General features: G+C 46.9%; 1 protein-coding gene across 1 annotated transcript in view; it reads left to right on the top strand.

Annotated features, from left to right (window-relative positions):
- Positions 1-466: 466 nt before the first annotated feature.
- Positions 467-19,393, top strand: part of Slco5a1 (solute carrier organic anion transporter family member 5A1) — an 80,308-nt gene continuing 61,381 nt past the window's right edge. Inside the window, exons 1-2 of the mRNA XM_051196996.1 lie at positions 467-601; positions 2,191-3,582. Of these exons, the coding sequence (XP_051052953.1) occupies positions 2,667-3,582 (916 nt within the window). The 5' untranslated portion in view covers positions 467-601; positions 2,191-2,666. The remainder of the gene's footprint in view (positions 602-2,190; positions 3,583-19,393) is intronic.

Below are 19,393 nucleotides of genomic sequence, written 5' to 3' on the forward strand. Positions count from 1 at the left end.
TGTAAAGATTTTCTTTGCAAGACAAGTTTCCCTGCGCCATCGATCGTGTTCCACTTGGGTCCCCGGAATCTGCTATAGTAGAAAAGACATGGGGAGTGGTGAACTTGGTAGAAACGGACCCAAATACTTTAAATAAAATGTCTCTCTGCCCCAGTCGGTGACTTTTCTTTTCTTCCTTCCTTCCTTCCTTCCTTCCTTCCTTCCTTCCTTCCTTCCTTCCTTCCTTCCTTCCTTCCTTCCTTCCTTCCTTCCTTCCTTTCTTCCTTCCTTCCTTTCTAAAGACAGGCACTTCCTTGGGACTTCTTCCCTCAGTGCAGGTGAAGGGCAGCGGGGTGGCTGGTTGCCTGCGGGCTGGGCTGGGTGGCTGCCCGCGCGCCTGCGCCCTCTGCTGCTCAAGTCCTGGCGCGTCTCTGTGCGCGTGTGTCTGTTTGGAGAGCAGAGGCTTGGGTGACAGACCAGGGGCTGGGGGAAGAGTTGGGCGGCCCGAGTCGCAGTCTCACTCCCCGATTTCTCGGCAGCAGGAGCGTGACCGCTGGCCATCTGCCCGCACCACCGGCGTCCTACTACTCCCAGCCCGGAGGACTGCTCGTCACCCTCGCTAGTGAGTTGCGGAGGCTTGTGAGCCCGGCAGAGCGGCGAGCTGTCCCCGGCGTTTCTGTCCTCCCACGGGCTGCGTGTGTGTGAGTGCGTGTGCGCGCAGGGGGCGTCCCTGGGATTCCGCATCTGTTCTGAGAGCTCCGGGCGGGGATCCGCGTGTCCACCCCATCCGAGTCTGCGCCGCGATGCGGCTGCTCCCCAGCCAGGGGCTCCGACGCAGGGATTCCCCAGCTCGGCGCGCAGCCACGGGTGGAGTTCCCCAGGAAGGCGCAGGGGTGAGCGGGCGGAGCCCCAGACCCGGCTTGCGACTCACTGGCAGGCCGGGCATCTGCGAGCGAGTCCGATCCGGAACAGTCCAGGGAGATGTGGCTGCCACCCCTCGGTCAGCTCCTCCGTCTTTCTCTCCTACCCCCTTTCTTTCCGCAGCAGCGCCACGAAGGCTCAGAAGGGAACCCAAAACGCAGCGGAGCCCCAGTCCGGTCCACCTGGTGCACATCGCGGCGGGCCGGGAGGGGAGTAGGGTTCTCCAAGGTTAGGGATGGGGTTTACACCGAGGGCACACCTGTGTTGGTGCTTGCTGAATTTAAGCCGAGTGCTCGATCCAACGAGCAGTTTCAACATGTACTCTCTGGTGCATGCGTGTGTGTGTGTGTGTGTGCGTGCGCGCGTGCGTGTGCATGTTATGTTCGCGCAGGCGCGCAAACAAGCCAGGGCCCACGTTCTCGGGGTGCGCTCGGTTAATTGCGCACCTCCCCGCCAGCCCGACTGTGCTGAGTCGCTTCGGTGGGTTCCTCGTGCACGCTGCAATAGCGTGCCAGCGTCTCTTTGTTTGGCTGTGGCTTCAACCAGCCATCTGCAAAGCAAATTGATTTTCGGTTTCGCTCAACATTGCGCTCTGGGACCTAACATGGGCCACAGCCTTGAATGCCCTCGTTACTTGTAATTGAATAGTTCTTTCCGGCAAGGGGCTATTTTTAGTGTAAAGAATAACCAGGCAAGCATGTTGACCTTTTTTTCCCCCTTTCCCCCGGCTGCCTTTGGCTTTGAATAAGTAGGTGTCTGATGGAACAGACTAATTCACATCTCGTTGCGCACACGTGTCAGCGTATAAGTGTGCAAACACATTTCTACACGTAGTTTTCTTTCTATCGCTTAAAAAATTGTATTTGTGTGTTTGTAAAAGAAAAAAAAAAGAAGAACCCAACTTTCCTTTGTTCTTTTGGGAATCTTCTATTTTGAGTCATGAAGTAGGAGTACCAAAAGGTTGCAATTAGTTCACTCGAATAAAAGACGCTGCCTCTGAGTCAGAGCTGCCAGGTTGATAATTATTAACATATAAAAGCAAACGCACTGTTTAAGGCAAAAGGGGCGGGGCGGGGGCAGGCCCGCCGCAGACAATGGGGGAGAGTCTCGGCGGACCGGCTGCTGCTCATTGTTCCGGGACTTGAGCTTGCTGCCTCTGAGGGCTCTTCCTGCCGGGTTCAGCTTGGTTCCTCTGGGGACCACAGGGTTACCTAGAGCTGGCCGGCGGGCACTGGGACGCCAGCCCCAACTGCAGCCATCCTTCCTGACCAGCCACTCTCTGCTTTGCAGGTTGGGAGCTTCACCGCCGAGAGCCCAAGCCCTGAGGTGGGCACCGGACACCCCTGGGTGCACCAAGCAGGATGTCGTTCGGACAGTCGCGCTAGGTGACCCATACCGGGCACAGAGCTCTCTAGCTCCCTGGCCACCGTCCGAGCGGCGGTGGCGGAGGTGATGAGCACCGGACGCGCAAAGCACCTGCAGCGAGCTATCCCCGGGAGGTGGACGCCGAGCAGGGCTCCTCGCAGGACTGTGCGGATCTTTACCTCCCCAGGCACGAGGTGGCGAAACCTTCCCGCTGCGCCTCCGGTCAGGATGCTCAGGGCACCTCCCTGCTGATGAGATGTTCCCTTAGGCGGCTGTGCCGTACGCAGCCCGGGTCTCAGGCGGTTGTGCACAACTGAGTGGGCTCGGCTCTGGCCCCTCGTGCAGGCGGATGAAAAGTGCCGGAGGCCTTGTATGGGATCAGCGATCAAATTTTAAGAGCCATGGACGAAGTGGCAGCGCAATCCCGGGGCCAGGAGCAGCTGGGGGCACCTGAGGCTGTAGGAGCTGTCCAGGAGAAGTGCGAGCCAGAGACCTTCAGGTCTAAGAGTTTACCGGTCCTGCACAGCGCCCCTTGCCGGCCGAATCTCAGTGCAGGGAATGCAGATGGCGAACTGGCCTGGGGCTGCCCTGAAGCTTTGGATCGCCAGGAGATGCATGGAGGGCAGAACCTTATAGTCCCTAGCCCTTCTGGCCCATCCACTTCGGCAGGAACTACAGCGGAAGTCATGGACTGCAACCACAGGATGGACCCCAGCAAAACGATATCAGTGTCTTCTACTCTGGCCACACTCCAGGAGGGAAGGTGTCTCTATGTGGTCCTTACCGATTCTCGCTGCTTCCTAGTGTGCATGTGTTTTCTGACCTTCATCCAGGCGTTAATGGTCTCTGGGTACCTGAGCAGTGTCATTACAACCATCGAAAGGCGTTATAGCCTGAAGAGTTCCGAGTCTGGGCTGCTGGTCAGCTGCTTTGACATAGGGAACCTGGTGGTGGTGGTGTTCGTCAGCTACTTTGGTGGCCGCGGGCGAAGGCCTCTGTGGCTGGCCGTGGGTGGACTTCTCATAGCTGTCGGGGCTGCGCTCTTCACCTTACCTCACTTCATCTCGCCTCCGTACCAAATCCAAGAGTTGAACGCATCGGCCTCCAACGATGGCCTTTGTCAGAACGGCAACGCCACGGCTTCCTTGGAGGCTCCCCCCTGTCCCAAGGACTCAGGAGGAAATAATCACTGGGTCTATGTGGCTTTATTCGTTTGTGCACAGGTTCTCATTGGAATGGGCTCCACACCGATTTACACCCTGGGACCAACCTACTTAGACGACAATGTCAAGAAAGACAACGCATCCTTGTACCTAGGTAAGACGATATCCTCTGGGGATAGTTGGCTCACAGAGACATTCCTTTTCTTCCCTAAATAAAAAGGAACATAATCTTTTGTGTTCTCAAATATCTTAAGCATTATGATTCACTGCATTTAAGTTCTATTTTTGGTGTGATATGTTTTCAGTTTGGGGTAAAGAGTTCTTTGAACTAGTTTTCAGACACGCTTGTCTTTTCCTGCCCAATTCAAACTCTCAACAATAGAATAGGATCGAGCCGTTTTCTCTTGCTGCCTACCTTTGGGAAGTCTCTAATTCGTCAAGTCTATCTTCTAAGAGCTGTCCTTCCAAGAAGAGACCAGGCAGGAAGAGGGCTCAGCGGCCACCCCTTTCTCATCTCCAACGGCAGATAGGTAATGGGGGGAGGCAGACCGGAACAAGAGCAGATGAGTAAGTTATGTCTGTCTGGTGGCAGCACCCCAGGCTAGCGGGTTTATCCAAAGCTGTTTTCATTGTTCTTTAAAGACCTGAGAGACAGGAATTTGTGAGAGTCCCTTACTGCCTTCCGAAGAGCACAGGCGGGCTCTGTGGTTTGATTCCTTGACTTGCATTTAAGAGCATCAGTGGACAGTGGTGTTTGGGCTAAGGTCAGAGTGCCCATGGGTAGGGACTTGGCTAATTGACTTCCTAGAAGCAAGTCTGATGGTTGTCAGGAATTCCCTGTAGCAAGTGCTCCTTTAAAAGTGCACATAAGATGACCTTGGATCCCTGGAAAAGGTCAGTGTCACACTAGCTGAGTGTTCCCTTTTCCCATTTCTCTACTGGAGTCTACCTAAAGCACTTAAAGGCGGTGTGTGTGTGTGTGTGTGTGTGTGTGTGCGCGTGTGTGCGTATGCGCGCGCACGCGTGTGCGTGGGTGCATGTGCACACACGAGCACGAGCACACACCTATGTAGGCCACAAGACAACCTTGCATGTTCTTTCTTTCTTCTTTCTTTCTTTCTTTCTTTTTTTCTGAGACCAGGTTCCCTGGACTAGAATCCCCCAAGGGGCTAGGCTAGTTGGCCAGCATAAAAGTTTTTATTGTATAAAAACTTCAACAGTAAATCATCAAACTCCAACATATTTAATAACTTCTTAGAATCTTTGATGTGTGAATGAGGTTTTCAAAGAGAGTGGAAAAGACAGCCAACGTACGAGGGCTCTACTTTGTCTTTAGTACACCCACTGCCCTTGGGTTGTCTCTAGTAACTGTCCCAATGCAGCATTTAGAACTTAATTTTGTCATTAAATGTAAGCACAGCCCCCCCCCCGTGGGGGAGACTAGTTACCATCCCACTCTGTCTTCTAACATGGACCACGGAAAGTTTAATCAACAGCATAACAAATATCAATGTACCCTCTCACCAGACTTAACAATTGCTCATTTCGTCAGCTGGATGGTGGCTCACACCTGTAATTGCAGCACTTGGGAGGCTGAGCTGAGAGTATTACCCTGAATTTAGGGTCACCCTGGGCTGCATCGCGAGTACTAGGTCAACCAGGGTTATACAGTGAGATACTGTCTCACACAATAACACAAAGTTTATTTTGCCATATTTATCAGTCCCACCTGCCCCTCATATGTGTGTGTATTTTGGTGTGGGAAGTTAAGCTCTTTGGGAGTCACTGTAGACCTGTAGGCACCACTCAGCCTCTTCTAGAAGAGAGAGTATTTTGGGATTGGAGTGTAGCTCAGCTGTAGAGAACTTGTCTCATGGAAGATGTCCTGGATTTGTTCTTCAGCACCAACGACAAACAGAGAAACAAACATATTTCCCCCCCATACCGGCAGATGCACGCACATGTTAAGACAGCCAAGGACTGTTGCCAAATATCACCAAATACCTTTCCAGATTCAAATTTCAATTGTCGCCCAAATTCCTTTATCATTACTAATGTTAAAACCAGAATTTCCCCAAAGACATTTACTAATATAATTACATTTGGCTATTTGCCATTGTAGCTTTCACAATGCAGAACAGCATCCTAACCTGTGTGTGTGTGGGGGGGTGTGTTAGATTTCTTGTGGGCTCAAGGCTAGTTGATAGGTAAGATGCTCACATTCTAGTCTTGTCTGACCATATCCCTGGGATGATTATAAACTCAGACGGAACACTTGAGTTACAGCTCTTCCTAGGTGACACTGTGTTGCACACATCTGAATGTTGGCTGGTGACTGATTGAGTGGATGATGATCGAATGTTGCTGGAGAGGTTGTTTCTTCCTTTTGAAAACAGTATGTAATCTGCAGAGTGATGTCTAGCATCCGCATGATTATCCCAGGGGGTTTCCATGTTTCTGCTGGCCTTTACTTGCGTTGACACAGCAAATTCATATCCCATCTAGCCTGCTATAGGTTCACAACTGCAGTGGACACAGACTTTCTCCATCAGTTCTTGAGTAAAGGGAAAATGTCCCGGGTTGGAACGATGAGAGTGAATTTTCCCAAGGAAAACAGCATTTGCACATTAAATACATATTCATACATAGCCTGGGCTAAGTAGGCACTGTCCTGGGGATTGGGCCCTGGGCTTTTTGCATACTCCATCCACAAGAGCCTGACCACTGATCTCCATCCACAAGTGCCTGACCACTGATCTCCATCCACAAGTGCCTGACCACTGATCTCCATCCACAAGTGCCTGACCCAGTTCTACGCTCATTTGAAGAGACCAAAATGTCAGGAATCTCAACACTTGAGGAATTTTTGGGACAGGTTTGAAGTGACACATAGCCTTTTTCTTCCTTTTCAAAACAGGTGCTGACAGGGTTGGTTTTCATTCTTTTGTTTTTGGTTTACTTTTTGAACTAACTGTAAATCGATGACTGCCTTAGGGTGCATTCTTAAAGAAACCCATGATAATTCGGCTTTACATGAAATGAATTTTAGTAATCAAAACAAGATTTTTTTGGGGAGGAGTGATACGTGGGTGGAGGTGGGAAAAACAGACTCACAGTGTAGTCCAGGATGGCCAGGGGTCATTATGTAGTTCAGGATGGTTTTAAACTCGAAGGCCCTCTACCTCAGCCCCTTGGATGCGAGGATTACAGGCACCTGCTGACATGTCTGGTCCAAACCCTTTAGAAATAGGCTTTATAGGGTCCTTCTGTAGAAGTGAAGATCAGAGGACACCTGTTTTCCCAGAGTATGAGCAATGTTAACTAGTCAGAATGTGGGGTTTCTTCTCCAGCAAGTAACAGTGGAAAAACACCTCAGGCAATTTTTCCACATAACTACCCTCCTGTGCTACCCATCTCCCTCTCCTCCTCTCGGACTTTCTTAGCGTCTTTCCACCAAACCCAACACCAGGTAGCCTGTTAGAACAAATACCTGAAGTAACATTGAAAACATCAAATGGATATCATTGTATATCTTCAGCCTGGCAACTCTCTGTGTTAGCACTCTGGTAGTTTTTAGTGTAGAAGAAATGGGACATAGCTTCGATAATGGGGCTTCTACCTGTTAACCTTCTTGACTTTGCTCTGAGGATAGAGCCTTAGTGTTGGCTTTGAGTATAGAGAAAGCTTTGTCACTGTTGGTAGTAAGTTCCGTGGGCAATTAGGGCACAATTTGTAAGTATATCTCAGAGAGGGGTGTTTGTGTGTGCGATCCCCTTTTAGGAGAAAAATATGAACCACAGGGAAGGGAGGAAAAGTGGACAGCTAATGGGTATAAGAAAGAAAGAATGCATTTCTAGAACAAACAGTCATTGGTGGGGCTGGCAAGATGGCTCGGCGGTTAAAGGCACATGCTGCCAAGTATAATAACCTGGGTTTGATCCCTGGAACTTATGTTGGGGGTGGAGAAAAGACACTACTCCTGAAAATTCTCATCTGACTTCCACATACACATTGTGTCACATGCTTCCTCCCCTCACAAAATATATGGAGTGCAATAAAACCCTTTTAAAAGCTGCTGATCCACTTGGATGGCATTGATGATAAATGGTGGTTGGGATGGGCTGGCTGGCTGTCAATCAGTGTAGGCACCAGCTTTGATGCATACCTGGGTGCTGCCATTTAATCATCCGCCCCAACTCACACCTCAGGAGGGAATGCGGTTGGTCTGAACCGCAGACAGAGTAGGAGGCGGTGGCCCACATCGCCTTCTGATCGCTGCTCTGGGACATTTTCACAAACCCTTTCACTCACCCCAGCGTCTCTTCAATGGCGACTATGACAGTTTTCCTTCTTAATATTTCACAGAGTAAGTGGGATTACGTGTGCCGTAAACCATACGGGTGGCCTTCATTGTCAGAATTCAAGTTCACCCTGGACCACGGGCAGGAGGGCAGTGAGTGATGGTTAACTACTGTCTGTGTCTTCTTTCCTAATCAGAAAAAGGAAAGAACTATTGTCCAAGAAGTCAAAGGACTGTGTAAGAAATGACTCCCCCCAAACAGGACCCAGGAAAGTTTTGATCAGCATTTCAGTAATGCTACTTCTTAATTGCATTTTATGAGGCGTTTTATGCCATCAGATGATTCTGCCCATCAACCTTGGGTGAGGATCTTTTTTTAAGTGTGCGGTCATTAAGTGCATTCATGGCTTGTGTAACACAACAAAAGCTCTTTTTATGTCTAAGGGGTTTTGTGGCCCAGTTTCGCCACTATGCATCTTTTGTTCATATGGCCTGACTACACTTTGAGCCAATGGACATCCTAATAGTGACAGAATTTAGTAGATGTACCGCTCTGACCCCAGGCAGCTTGCAGGAACCTGGGAACCAGGAAGGAGCCAGGCTGGGAGTTTACTTCCTGGGTGTGTCCTCATTCCCAAGAAGGAGAGGAGGCACACTAATGCTCCTGCTTGTCTTGAGGAGAGGTAGGAGAAGCACTGGGTGGCAGAGTAAGAAGGAAAGTCAGGGTAGGGATGCATCTTCCCTGAAGACTTTTGAGTAGTTTTGAAATTCTGCTTTGATTTTGTGTGCCCTGGTTGTTCCAATGAGTTTACCCTTTTAAGCTGTCTAAAATCCCTTTGGAAGTAGGGCCCTGCGTAAATATTGGGTAAATGAAAAACATAATCTCCACCGAAAGTGAATGTGAGAGAGAATGAATATTAAGGAGTTTCAGGATAAAATTTAGACTCATGGAGAAAAATTCACTAGCACAGTGTGGGGCAGTCAGGGACAGGCCTGGGGCAGGCAGGAGGGTTGGCAAGAGCTTCCCCACATACCTGGGACAGCTAATCTGTGCTAGATCATGTGTGCCTTCTGTATGTCTAGCGGGGGCTGAACTTACTGGCTGCTGAGCTGGTGCTGCTGGTGTGTTTGCTGGTTTGGGCCTCTGAAGGCAAGTTACCAGTTCATGAGGCTGAGGAGCAAATGACTTCAGGGTCCATTCGGACAGCATGTGTTTCTGACCTTAGTGGAGAAGCCGGAAGGTTGGGTGCATGCTGAGATTTTTTTTTAGCCCACCGGCTGGTAAAGAGAATCCTCTTTTTAGATTCTGTATTTCTGCCAGACACTTGGGTAATGCTATTGAAGTTGGTCTTGTTAGAGCACGTAGGACCAGCAGCCCAGAGATCCAAGACTTAGTTGGGAAGTCTCATTTGGAGCTTGGGGTTGGAGCTGCCATAGTAACACTCAACCCTGTTTGCAGTTACTCCATATCTACAAGAACACTACCGTTTCTTCCTGTGCTTCCAAAAGCATTATGTCAGTTTGACACATTTCCTATGTGTTGGAGACTTCTCAGAGTGACACACTCGTGTGATAGCATGATGACAGAAGGGCTCAGTTAGAGAACCAACTTTGAACAAATGGTGTCCTTCTTTACATCTTTTTTTTTTTTTAATTTTGAGACGACATCCTTTCCTTTTGTAATTATACTGTCTTTTGTAATTATTCCCTTCCCCCCTCTAAACTCTCCCATGTACCACCCCTTTAATCTTTCAAATTCGTGGAGTTTTTACATTGTCGTTACATGTATGTGTATTCCTAAACACATCAATACAAACTGCTCGTTAATGTGAGGTTACTGGTGTGTCAGAAGCCAGGCAAGTAGCACTTCGTCTCTCCCTTCCAGAGACGGTGTACACAGATGCATTTCCCTCTGTAGGTGCGCCTCCTCGTGTGAGATGCCTGCCAGGCTTTGCAGCTGCAGGTGGAGAATACCAACACACCCACAACTCATTTCTGCTTCTTTTCTGTCTTTTGTTTGTTTTAGTTTTTGGAGACAAGGTCTCTTGTGGCTAAGGCTGGCCCTGAACTCCTGATCCTTCTGTTGCACGTCCCAAGTTCAGTATTAAAGATATGATCTGTCTGTATGGGTCACTTCTTTCTTTCTTGATAATGTAGAAACAGTTACAGTGCACTGAGGGTGTGTATTGCATGAGGTTTTGAATGACAGGGACAGACAGTACGGAGCACGCAGACAGGAAGGGAGCATGCTGTCCCCATGCATAGATTCTTGTCAGCACAATAGGATTCAAGCCAAGGTGTGACTTAGGGTTCATCCCATTCAGTCCCATTTGTAAAAAAAAAAAAAAAAAAAAAAAAAAAAAGGAATGAAATGTTATTCAATGGTCAAAGAAATCAAGCTTCCAAAAGATTGAAATATCAGTGCTATGAACAGTGTGGTGTCTCCTCAACACCATCCAACAGCCCCACTTTTGGTATTTATTTAAAACAAAAAAATTCAAAACAAGGTTTTGAAATATTTGTATACAGCAGCCTCGTTCATAGTAGCCTAGAGTTGGAAATCAATGTCTCCCAGCAGGAGAGACACCAAACAAAAGGTGCTGCTTACAGACATGGGCTACCATTCAACCATCAAAGGGAGGGAGTTCAGACAAGTCTGTATGATGAGTGAAACACGCCAGTCACACAAAGCCCAAGACTGCCTGATTCCTTTTTTACACTGTGTAAAGTGACTACTTCCTAGAAACAGCAATTGGTGGGTACCAGGGGCTAAGACGAGAGGCAGCTGGGGTGCTAGTAGTTTAATGGTCAGAGAGCTTCAGTTTCGCAAGGAGGTTGATTTAAAAGTGATGATGCTGAGTATGCCCTGGATAGCACTGATTGTATGCTTACAAGCGGTGGAGACGGCTTAACTTGTGAAGGATTCAGCCAGGTATTGTGTCACAGTGGCTTTGCATCTGAACCGACGAAAGGAATATATAAACACACGTGTCTTCTCAAAAGTCATTCCTACTGTTTATGTAGAAATTCCGAAAAGCCCAAGTCCTGGGATAGAGAGTTAAGCTCTGAGCCGAGGAGCCTCCCAGTACATGTTTGATCTCTAGTTCACTCCGAGCATTGTTTTCCAACTGTGTGGCAGCGTTGCATTCCTTTTGGGTGTGATTTTAAGAAGGAGTAGGGTTTGAACAAAGGAGGAAAAGTGGATTTTAGAGTAGGTGTTTTAGGGAAGTAGTCAGGGAGGGAATGTGAGGCACCATGAGGGGTCTAGGGTTGTCCCAGTGGGCCTTGCTGGGACAGTGGACTCTGGTTTCGGTAGGTGCGGTGACCCTTGCTCCTGCGGTAGTGTGCTGGAACCTTGGGTTTTCAGTTTTGCCAGCTGGGGGATTCCACTGCTGCCAGGTCCTTCTGGAAAACCACGGGGCATTTTTAAGAGCCAAGCATTGCTGGTTCTGAAGCTCTGTTCCCCTGGGGAACTACAGAGGTTTTAGCTGCTTCCAAACCAGTGGTTCTCAACCAGGGTGTGACTTCACCCATCTTCCGGGGACACGTGTGTAGTTGGTTTTTTCCTTTCCCTTTTGGGGGGCCACCATCCAGCTCCCAAATAAAGACATGGAGACTTCTTATTCTTTATTACAGATGCCCAGCCTCAGCGTAGGCCTGTTTCTAGCCAGTTTTTCTTTTCTTTTTTAATTTTCTTTTACTTTATTTTTGATTTTACATATTAATCCCAGTTCCCTCTCCCTCCCCTCATCCCTCTCCTCAGACAGGAAATGGTCTCCAATAGGGAGTCAGCGAAGTCTGTCCCATCACCACAATGAGGCCAGACGGACGCCCTCCATCCTGTGATTGGGCTGAGCAAGGTATCTTCCATAGGAAATGGGCTTCAAAAAGCTAGTTCATGTACTAGGGGTAGATCCTGCCCGTGGCCTCATAAACTGCCCAATCCACCCACAGTCACCTGCATTCAGGGGTCTGGTTCAGCCCTCTGCAGGCTCTGCTGCTGTCCGTCTGGGGTCGGTGAGCTCTCACTAGCTCGGGTCAGTTGTTTCTGTGGGCTTCCCCAGTATGGCTTTGACCCCTTTGCTCATATTGTCTCTCCTCTCTCTCTTAGGCTGAACTCCAGGAGCTTGGCCTAGTGTTTACTTGTGGATCTCTGCATCTGCTTCCATCAGTTACTGGATGATGGTTTGACAATTAAGGTAGTCCTCAATCTGATTGCAGGGGAGGCCACTTCCGTACCCCTCACCACTCTTGCTTAGAGTTTTATCCGGGGTCATTCTTGTGTGTTCCTGGGAGTTTCCCTAGTGCCAGCTTTCTCATTAATCCCAAAATGGTTCCTTCTATCAAGGTACTTTTTTTTCTTTGCTCTCCCTCTCTGTCCTTCCTCCAACTTGACCTTCCCCTTCCCTGGTATTCTCCCCTCCCCCACTTCCCTCCCTCCCTCCCACTAACCCCCATCCCTCCCATGCTCTCAATTTCCTCAGGAGATCTTGTCTAGTTCCCCTTCCTAGGCGGATCTATCCGGATCTATCTATGTTTGTTTCTCTTAGAGTCCTCTCTGTTACCCAGCTTCTCTGGGGCTGTGGATTGTAGACCGGTTATCCTTTGCTTTATGTCTAATATCCACTTATGAGTGAGTACACACCATGTTAGTCTTTCTGGGTCTGGCTTACCTCACTCAGGATGGCTTTTCCTAGTTTCATCCATTTGCCTGCAAATTTCAAGCTATCATTGATTTACTGCTGAGTAGTACTCCATTGTGTAAATGTACCACATTTTCCTTATCCATTCTTCAGTTAAGAGGCATCTAGGTTGTTTACAGGTTCTGGGTATTATGAATAATGTTGCTATGAACATAGTGGAGCAAATGTCCTTGTGGTATGAGTGTGCTTACTTTGGATATATGCCCAATAGTGGTATTGATAGGTCTTGAGGTAGATTGATACCTATTTTTCTGAGAAATGGCCATACTGATTTCCAAAGCAGCTGTACAAGTTTGCATTCCTACCAGCAGTAGAGGAGTGTTCCCCTTACTCCAAATCCTTTTTTTAGCAAAAGCTGTCATCAGTGTTTTTGATCTTAGCCATTCTGACAGGTGTAAGATGGTATCTCAGAATTATTTTGATTTGCATTTCCCTGATGGCTAAGAATTTTGAGCAATTCCTTAAATGTCTTCCAGCCACTTGAGTTTCTTCTGCTGAGAATTCTGCGTTTAGATCTGGAGCCCATTTTTAAATTGTATTATTTGGTGTTTTGGTGTCCAGTTTCTTGAGTTCTTTATACATTTTGGAGATCAGTCCTCTGTCAGATGTGGGATTGGTGAAGATGTTCTTCAGTTCTGCAGGCTGCCATTTTGTCTTGTTGACGGTGTCCTTTGCTTCTCAATGTCCCATTTATTAATTGTTGCTCTCAGAGTCTGTGCTACCCATGTTATATTAGGAAGTGGTCTCCTGTGCCTATGTGTTCCAGTGGAATTTCCCACTTTCTCTTCTATGATGTTCAGTGTGGATGGATTTATATTGAGGTCTTTGATCCATTTCTACTTGCGTTTTGTGAATGGTGATAGACATAGGTCTATTTGCAGTCTTCTACATGATTTCTTTTTTCCATTGTATAATTTTAGATTCTTTGTTAAAAATCAGGTGTTGATATCTGGGTCTTTAATTCAATTTCATTGGTCCACCTGCTTGTTTTTATGCCAATACCAAGCTGTTTTTATTACTGCAGTTCAATAATAATAATAAAGCTTGAAATCAGGAATGGTGATGCTTCCTGAAATTATTGTACAGGATTGTTTTGGCTGTCCTGGGCTTTTTTGTTTTTCCATATGAAGTTGAGTATTGTTCTTTTGAGGTTTGTGAAAAATTGTGCTGGGATTTTAAAGGGGATTGCATTGAATCTAAAGACTGTTTTTGGTGAGACTGATTTTTACTATGGTAATCCTACCTGTCCAAGAGCATGGGAGATCTTTCCATTTTCTGATATCTTCTTTGATTTTCTTTTTTACAGAGTTAAAGTTCTTGTCTTACGGGTCTTTCTCTTGCTTGGCTAGAGTTACCTCAAGATACTTTATGTTGCACGTTCTAGCCAGCTTTTCTAACTTAAATAATTATCCTGTTTTTTAAAACCTGTGTTTTGCCTTGGGGCTTTTACCCTTCTTCCCTTCTTCCTGCACATCTTACTGTTCTGATTCCTCTGTGGCTGGCTAGCTGGGTGGCTCAGTGGCTGGGTGGCTCAGTGGCTGGCCCCTGGCATCCTCATCTCCTCCTTTTTTTCCCCTCTCCTTCTTGGGCCTAGATTTCTCTGTCTATTTCTTTTCTCTTCCTGGCAGTCCTACCTATCCTTTCTCCTGCCTAGGCTGTTGAGCTCTTTATTAGACCAATCGGGTGCCTTAGGCAGGCCAGGAGAAACAAATGCAGCATAAACAAAAGTAACACACCCTTACACAGTTAAAATAATATTCTGGAGCAGAAACAAGCGTAACACACCTTTGCCTCATTAAAATAACATTCCCCAGCACACTCAGAAACGTTGGGAGTCACTTTTGATTGTCACAGCATGGGGAAGGTTCACTGGCATTTAGTATTTAGGCCATGGATGCTGCTAACTATCCTGGAGTGGTGGAAGGGACTCACATCAACAGAGGATTGTCAACAGAGAAGGTTTTTTTTAGTTTTTTTTTCTTTTTTCTTTTTTCACCTTTCTGGTTACCTATGATTTCCTGAGTTCCCAGGAACTCTGTGTCACAGTCATAAAAATCTCTAGGTCATAGACTCAGAAAATGATGAACATGTTGAATGGATGAGCATCAAGGAAAAAAAAGGTAAACAGGAAGGTCTTCTGGCAAGGGAGAGAGGAAGCACAAATTGTTGCATTATTCTATACTGTATTATGCTAGTAAGAGACAATGTGCAATAGTAAATATCATGAAGATCTGTCTGTCTGTCTGTCTGTCTGTCCACCTATTTGTTTTTTCGAGACATGGTTTCTCTGTGTACAGTCCTGGCTGTTCTGGAACCCATTTTGTAGACCAGGCTGGCCCTGAACTCATAGAGATCCACCTGCCTCTGCCTCCTAAGTGCTGGAATTAAAGTCATGCAACACCACTGCCCAGCTTAAATATTTATTTTATTATTATTATATGTATTCTTTGAGGATTTCATACAACATATTTTATCAATTCTTTGTCATCTTCTAGCTCCTCCCAGATCTTCCTTTCCTCTCTCCTTGCATAACTTCATGGTTATTTTTTTCTTTCTTAAAACAAAACAAAACAAAAAAAAATAAAAAAGCTCAGTGAAAAACTATGGAGGTTGTTTTGGGTTGGCTAATCATTCCTGAGCATGGGTCCTGCCCTGGAGTGTTGTGTATGTACCAAGTATCACCAAACTGAAGAAAACGGACTTTTCCCCTGCCAGCAGCTATGGTTTGGGAATAGTTATTTTGGCTAGATATGGGACTTCATGCCCATCTTCCTCCTCCATGCTGGGATTTTTGTCTGGGCTCAAGCTTGGCCCAGTCCTGTGCATGCTGTACAGTCTCTGTGAGCTCATGTGTACATCTGCTATGTTGTTTCTGGATAATGTTGCTTTCTTAAAATTGTCCACTACTTCTGGCTCTTACAACATTTTTGACGCCCCCCCTACCCCGCCCCTTCACATAGATTCCCCGAGCACTGATGGGAGGGAGCACTGTTGGGAGCACTGTTGGGAGCACTGTTGGGAGGAGTGTGATCAAGACATCCCATTTAGGGTTGAGGCTGCAAAGTCTCTCACTCTTTTCACGTTGTTCAATCGTGGGCCTCTGTGCTAATTACAGTCTGCCACAAGAAACTTCTCTGCTGAGCACTGAGTAATAGCACCAGGTTTTTTTCCTAGGATCCATGGGATTTCTAGGCATAGGTTTATTAGTAGGTATGGATTCTATCTCACGGAATGACCATCAAATCTAATAAGAAAGTCACTGGTTGCTCCTCTGATATTCTGTTACTGCTGTACTGGTGGGCATATCTTGCAGGCACATAGTTACAGTAGCTTGCAGGGCTCATAGCCGGATAGCTGCGTTTTCCTCTGTCAGCGTTATGAATGCTAGCCAGTAGTGGGTGAAAGTTCCAGTTGGGCACCCGCCTTCTCCATATTCTATGCCATGGATATGTAGTCTTTATCAGTGGGGTCATACTGTGATGCTGTAGCATTGGGAATAGCGTTGTTGATAGCATGTAGTGTTTGGGAGGGATCTACGAGAGGGACCCCTTTGTCTAAGATGCAAAAAAGATGTAAGCCATTCCTGGTACTAGCAGTTTTATTTGGTAACATATGATGTTAATAGGGTGTGTGTGTGTGGGGGGGTATTGTTACTGCCTGTGTGTATGTGTGTGCGTGTGTGCATGCGTGTGTGTATGTGTGTGTGTATGTGTGTGTGTGTGCGTGCGTGTGTGTGTGTGCGCGCGCGTGCGTGTGTGTGCGCGTGTGTGTGTGCGCGCGCGCGTGTGTGCGTGTGTGTGCGTGTGTGTGTGCGTGTGTGTGTATGTGTGTGTGTGTGCGTGTGTGTGTGTATGTGTGTGTGTGCGTGTGTGTGCGTGCGTGTGTGCGTGTGTGTGTGTGCGTGCGTGTGTGCGCGCGCGTGTGTGTGCGTGTGTGTGTGCGTGAGTGTGTGTGTGCGTGTGTGTGTGCGCGCGCGTGTGTGTGCGTGTGTGTGTGCGTGCGTGTGTGTGTGCGTGTGTGTGTGTGTGCGTGTGTATGCGTGTGTGCGTGTGTATGCGTGCGTGTGTGTGTGCGCGCGCGTGTGTGTGTGTGTGCGCGTGCGTGCGTGTGTGTGTGTGTGTGTGCGCGTGTGCGTGCGTGTGTGTGTGCGCGCGCGTGTGTGTATAACTGTATATATGTAAGAGGGGAAGCATTTTCCATCTCAAAGCTCTCTTTTGGTGACTTCAGTTAAAGAAACTACCCAAGCAAAGAATTCTGCAAAACTATAAAGCAACCTATCCAGCATTCTAAAGAGAGCTCACCTCTAAATAAATAATTGGCCTCTCAGAGGAGTTGTATGATTTAATGAGGGGTAATAGACCTACTTTCTCTTAAGAATAACTGGATACTTAGTTTATTAAAAAGATCAAAACAAAAAACAGGCAAAATGAACAACTACAAAAAAGCTTTGATGTAGTCTCAAATGGGGATGTCTTACTGGCTGTTTTTGAAACAAGAATTTTTGGTGTCTAAACATGCCATTAAATTAAAACCGTGGAAGAGCTCTGGCCAACAGCTACCCAACCTATAGCCCATTTAACAATCGGAGAAATCAAGGAAAGTAATGTGTTCAAAGTCACCCAAATATATCAGCATCTGAACTCAGGCTTCATGCAAAGCTGCAGAGGTTGTAACCACTGTCCTTGGAGAAAGGAAATAGTTTAAGAACTTTAGATGACTGACTTTTCAACACTTCCAAAGGAGGAAACCAGAATAACGTCCTCTGATCCCCCATCAATTCCAAATCCGGTTGGAAGGACTTAGAGGCAGCCTGCGCTTCCTTGAGCCATATTAATCCTTTCTCTTGAGTACTTTCTTCACCCCTGGTGACTGGAGCTGCCTCACACACAGTTGCCCAGTGACAGCTGTCCTCTGGGAATCAGACATTCCTTTTGTTTCTTTTTCCAGCAGCTGTGTATCACCTGATGGCAAATTCAGACTCTTTCCCCTCCTGGGAGTTGTGACTTGCGAAACTGTCACCCTGCAAAAACATGAATCCCTGTTACCAAATATAACTTAGAAAGGCAGTTGCACGTTATTCTCTCTGAAAAGTAAAGGGTGTGCTCTTGGAATTAACCCTTATAGCAGGATGAAGCTAAATAATCTTCAAGTGATTGAGATAGAATGGTATTGTCCCTGGCATTTTTGCAAGGGGGAATTTTTAGCTGCAGTGACTTACTGATAATAACAGTGGGTTTGGGTCTTACTAGGTGTTTTCTTATATTTTCAGGCTTCAATTCTGGTGAAGGTCAGAGGTGTTTTAAGATGTCTCTGTTTGAGTAAGAAAAGGGGAGGAGTTTGAATGAACAAGACTGTGCTGAGTGGATTCCAGATCTCGAGCGTCCTGGCTGTTAACCAATTTACAATCCACTTCGTACGGTGACAAAGCAACAGTCTCCATCTGGAATGTGTCTCCGTGTTATTAGGCAAAAGATATTTGCCTAGAAATATGCTCATACCTCATATGTTTAATTTCTTGTGCTCCAATTTGAACTGCATTTTAATAGCTCCCCCTTACGATGGATGACCATGGCAACTTTTAAATAGGTCTAAAACTTTCAGAGAGAAGTCTAAGAAATTACCCATGGGAAAGACTGTGAAAACAAAAAACAAAACAAAATAACAAAACAAAACAAACAAACAAACAAGAAAAAAAGGAAAGGAAAAAAATCAAAAGAAAAAGAAGAATATTAGAACAATGGTTCTGAAATGTGGTGTTGGCCCATCTCTCTAGTTTTCTCTTTCCATCTTGTGAAACATTCAAAGCGAACTGCATTTTGATTTCTTTCATCAGGACTGGAAAGGGCAGTGGTAACTAATTGCAAGGTACAGTTGTGACAGGATTGTGGTGGCAGCTCAGTGGATAAAAGTGCTCATCTTGCAAGCAAGAGGACCAACCCCAGAGCCTTGCTTAAAAAAAAAAAAAAAAAAAAAAAAAAAAAAAAAAACTAGCGCCTGGCGATGAATGCTTGTAATCCTGGCACCATTGAGGCAGAGATGCGTAATGCCTGCTGCTTGTTGGCAAGCTACCTGAGCTTAATTGATGCATTCCAGGCCAATGAGAGACACAAGAAATAACACCTGAGCTGAGTCTCTGGCCAGCGCACGCACACACGTGCACATGAACACCCATGGAAGTACTTTTCTGAGTCACGGAGCTCAGGGTTCTGGGTGTGGGATGTTCTTTCCTGGTAGCCTTACAGTGATGATTGCCAGAGAGAGGCCCTTAGGACCCTCACAAGGATCCTGGTGGGATACACACACGTGCGCGCGCGCACACACACATGCACTTTGGAAATAGTTTATTCAGGACTTGACCTTTGTTGATTATTAAGTTCCACAGCCATGATCAACCACAGATTACAAGGCTGGCTCGTAATTTGGCAGAAACTCAACTGTATTAGTGCCATGACTCTTTGGGAGTTTCGTTTCCCTTTCTGCCAACCGAGTTTTCTCGCCGCCTTCTAAGGTAATCAGTGGTTTAGTCTGTGCTGCTTCTAAAGTTAACCCGGACACGAGTCCCTGATCCCTGGGAAATTTACAGTCTAGTCTGATCCGGATGGTTGTCAGCTGTGTGGGCTCCAGCAAGTCACGTGATATATTGGGTTTCTGTTTGAGCATTTGTAAATGGGTAGAACTGAATTAGAGGTAGAACGCTATTCTGTGTTTCTCCCACATCTACTGTGCTATAGGTCCCTGGGAAGCAGGTATCATGTGACCGCTGATCTTGGCTGCCTGGGTTTGAGTCAACCCCAGCTCTGTCCTGGCCAGTGGTGTAACTGGGGATGGGTGCCGTAATCTTTTAACACATGGATGGAAGCCTGCCCTCGTATGTTAAGGCATGTGAAGCACGTCAGGCAGGGTTAGGCCTGCTGACAAGTGGGTGGACAGGCCAAGAAAAGAAAATCAGAGCCAGCAAGATG

The sequence above is a fragment of the Phodopus roborovskii genome, unplaced genomic scaffold (assembly GCF_943737965.1).
Source record: "Phodopus roborovskii unplaced genomic scaffold, PHOROB, whole genome shotgun sequence".
Classification (NCBI taxonomy): domain Eukaryota; kingdom Metazoa; phylum Chordata; class Mammalia; order Rodentia; family Cricetidae; genus Phodopus; species Phodopus roborovskii.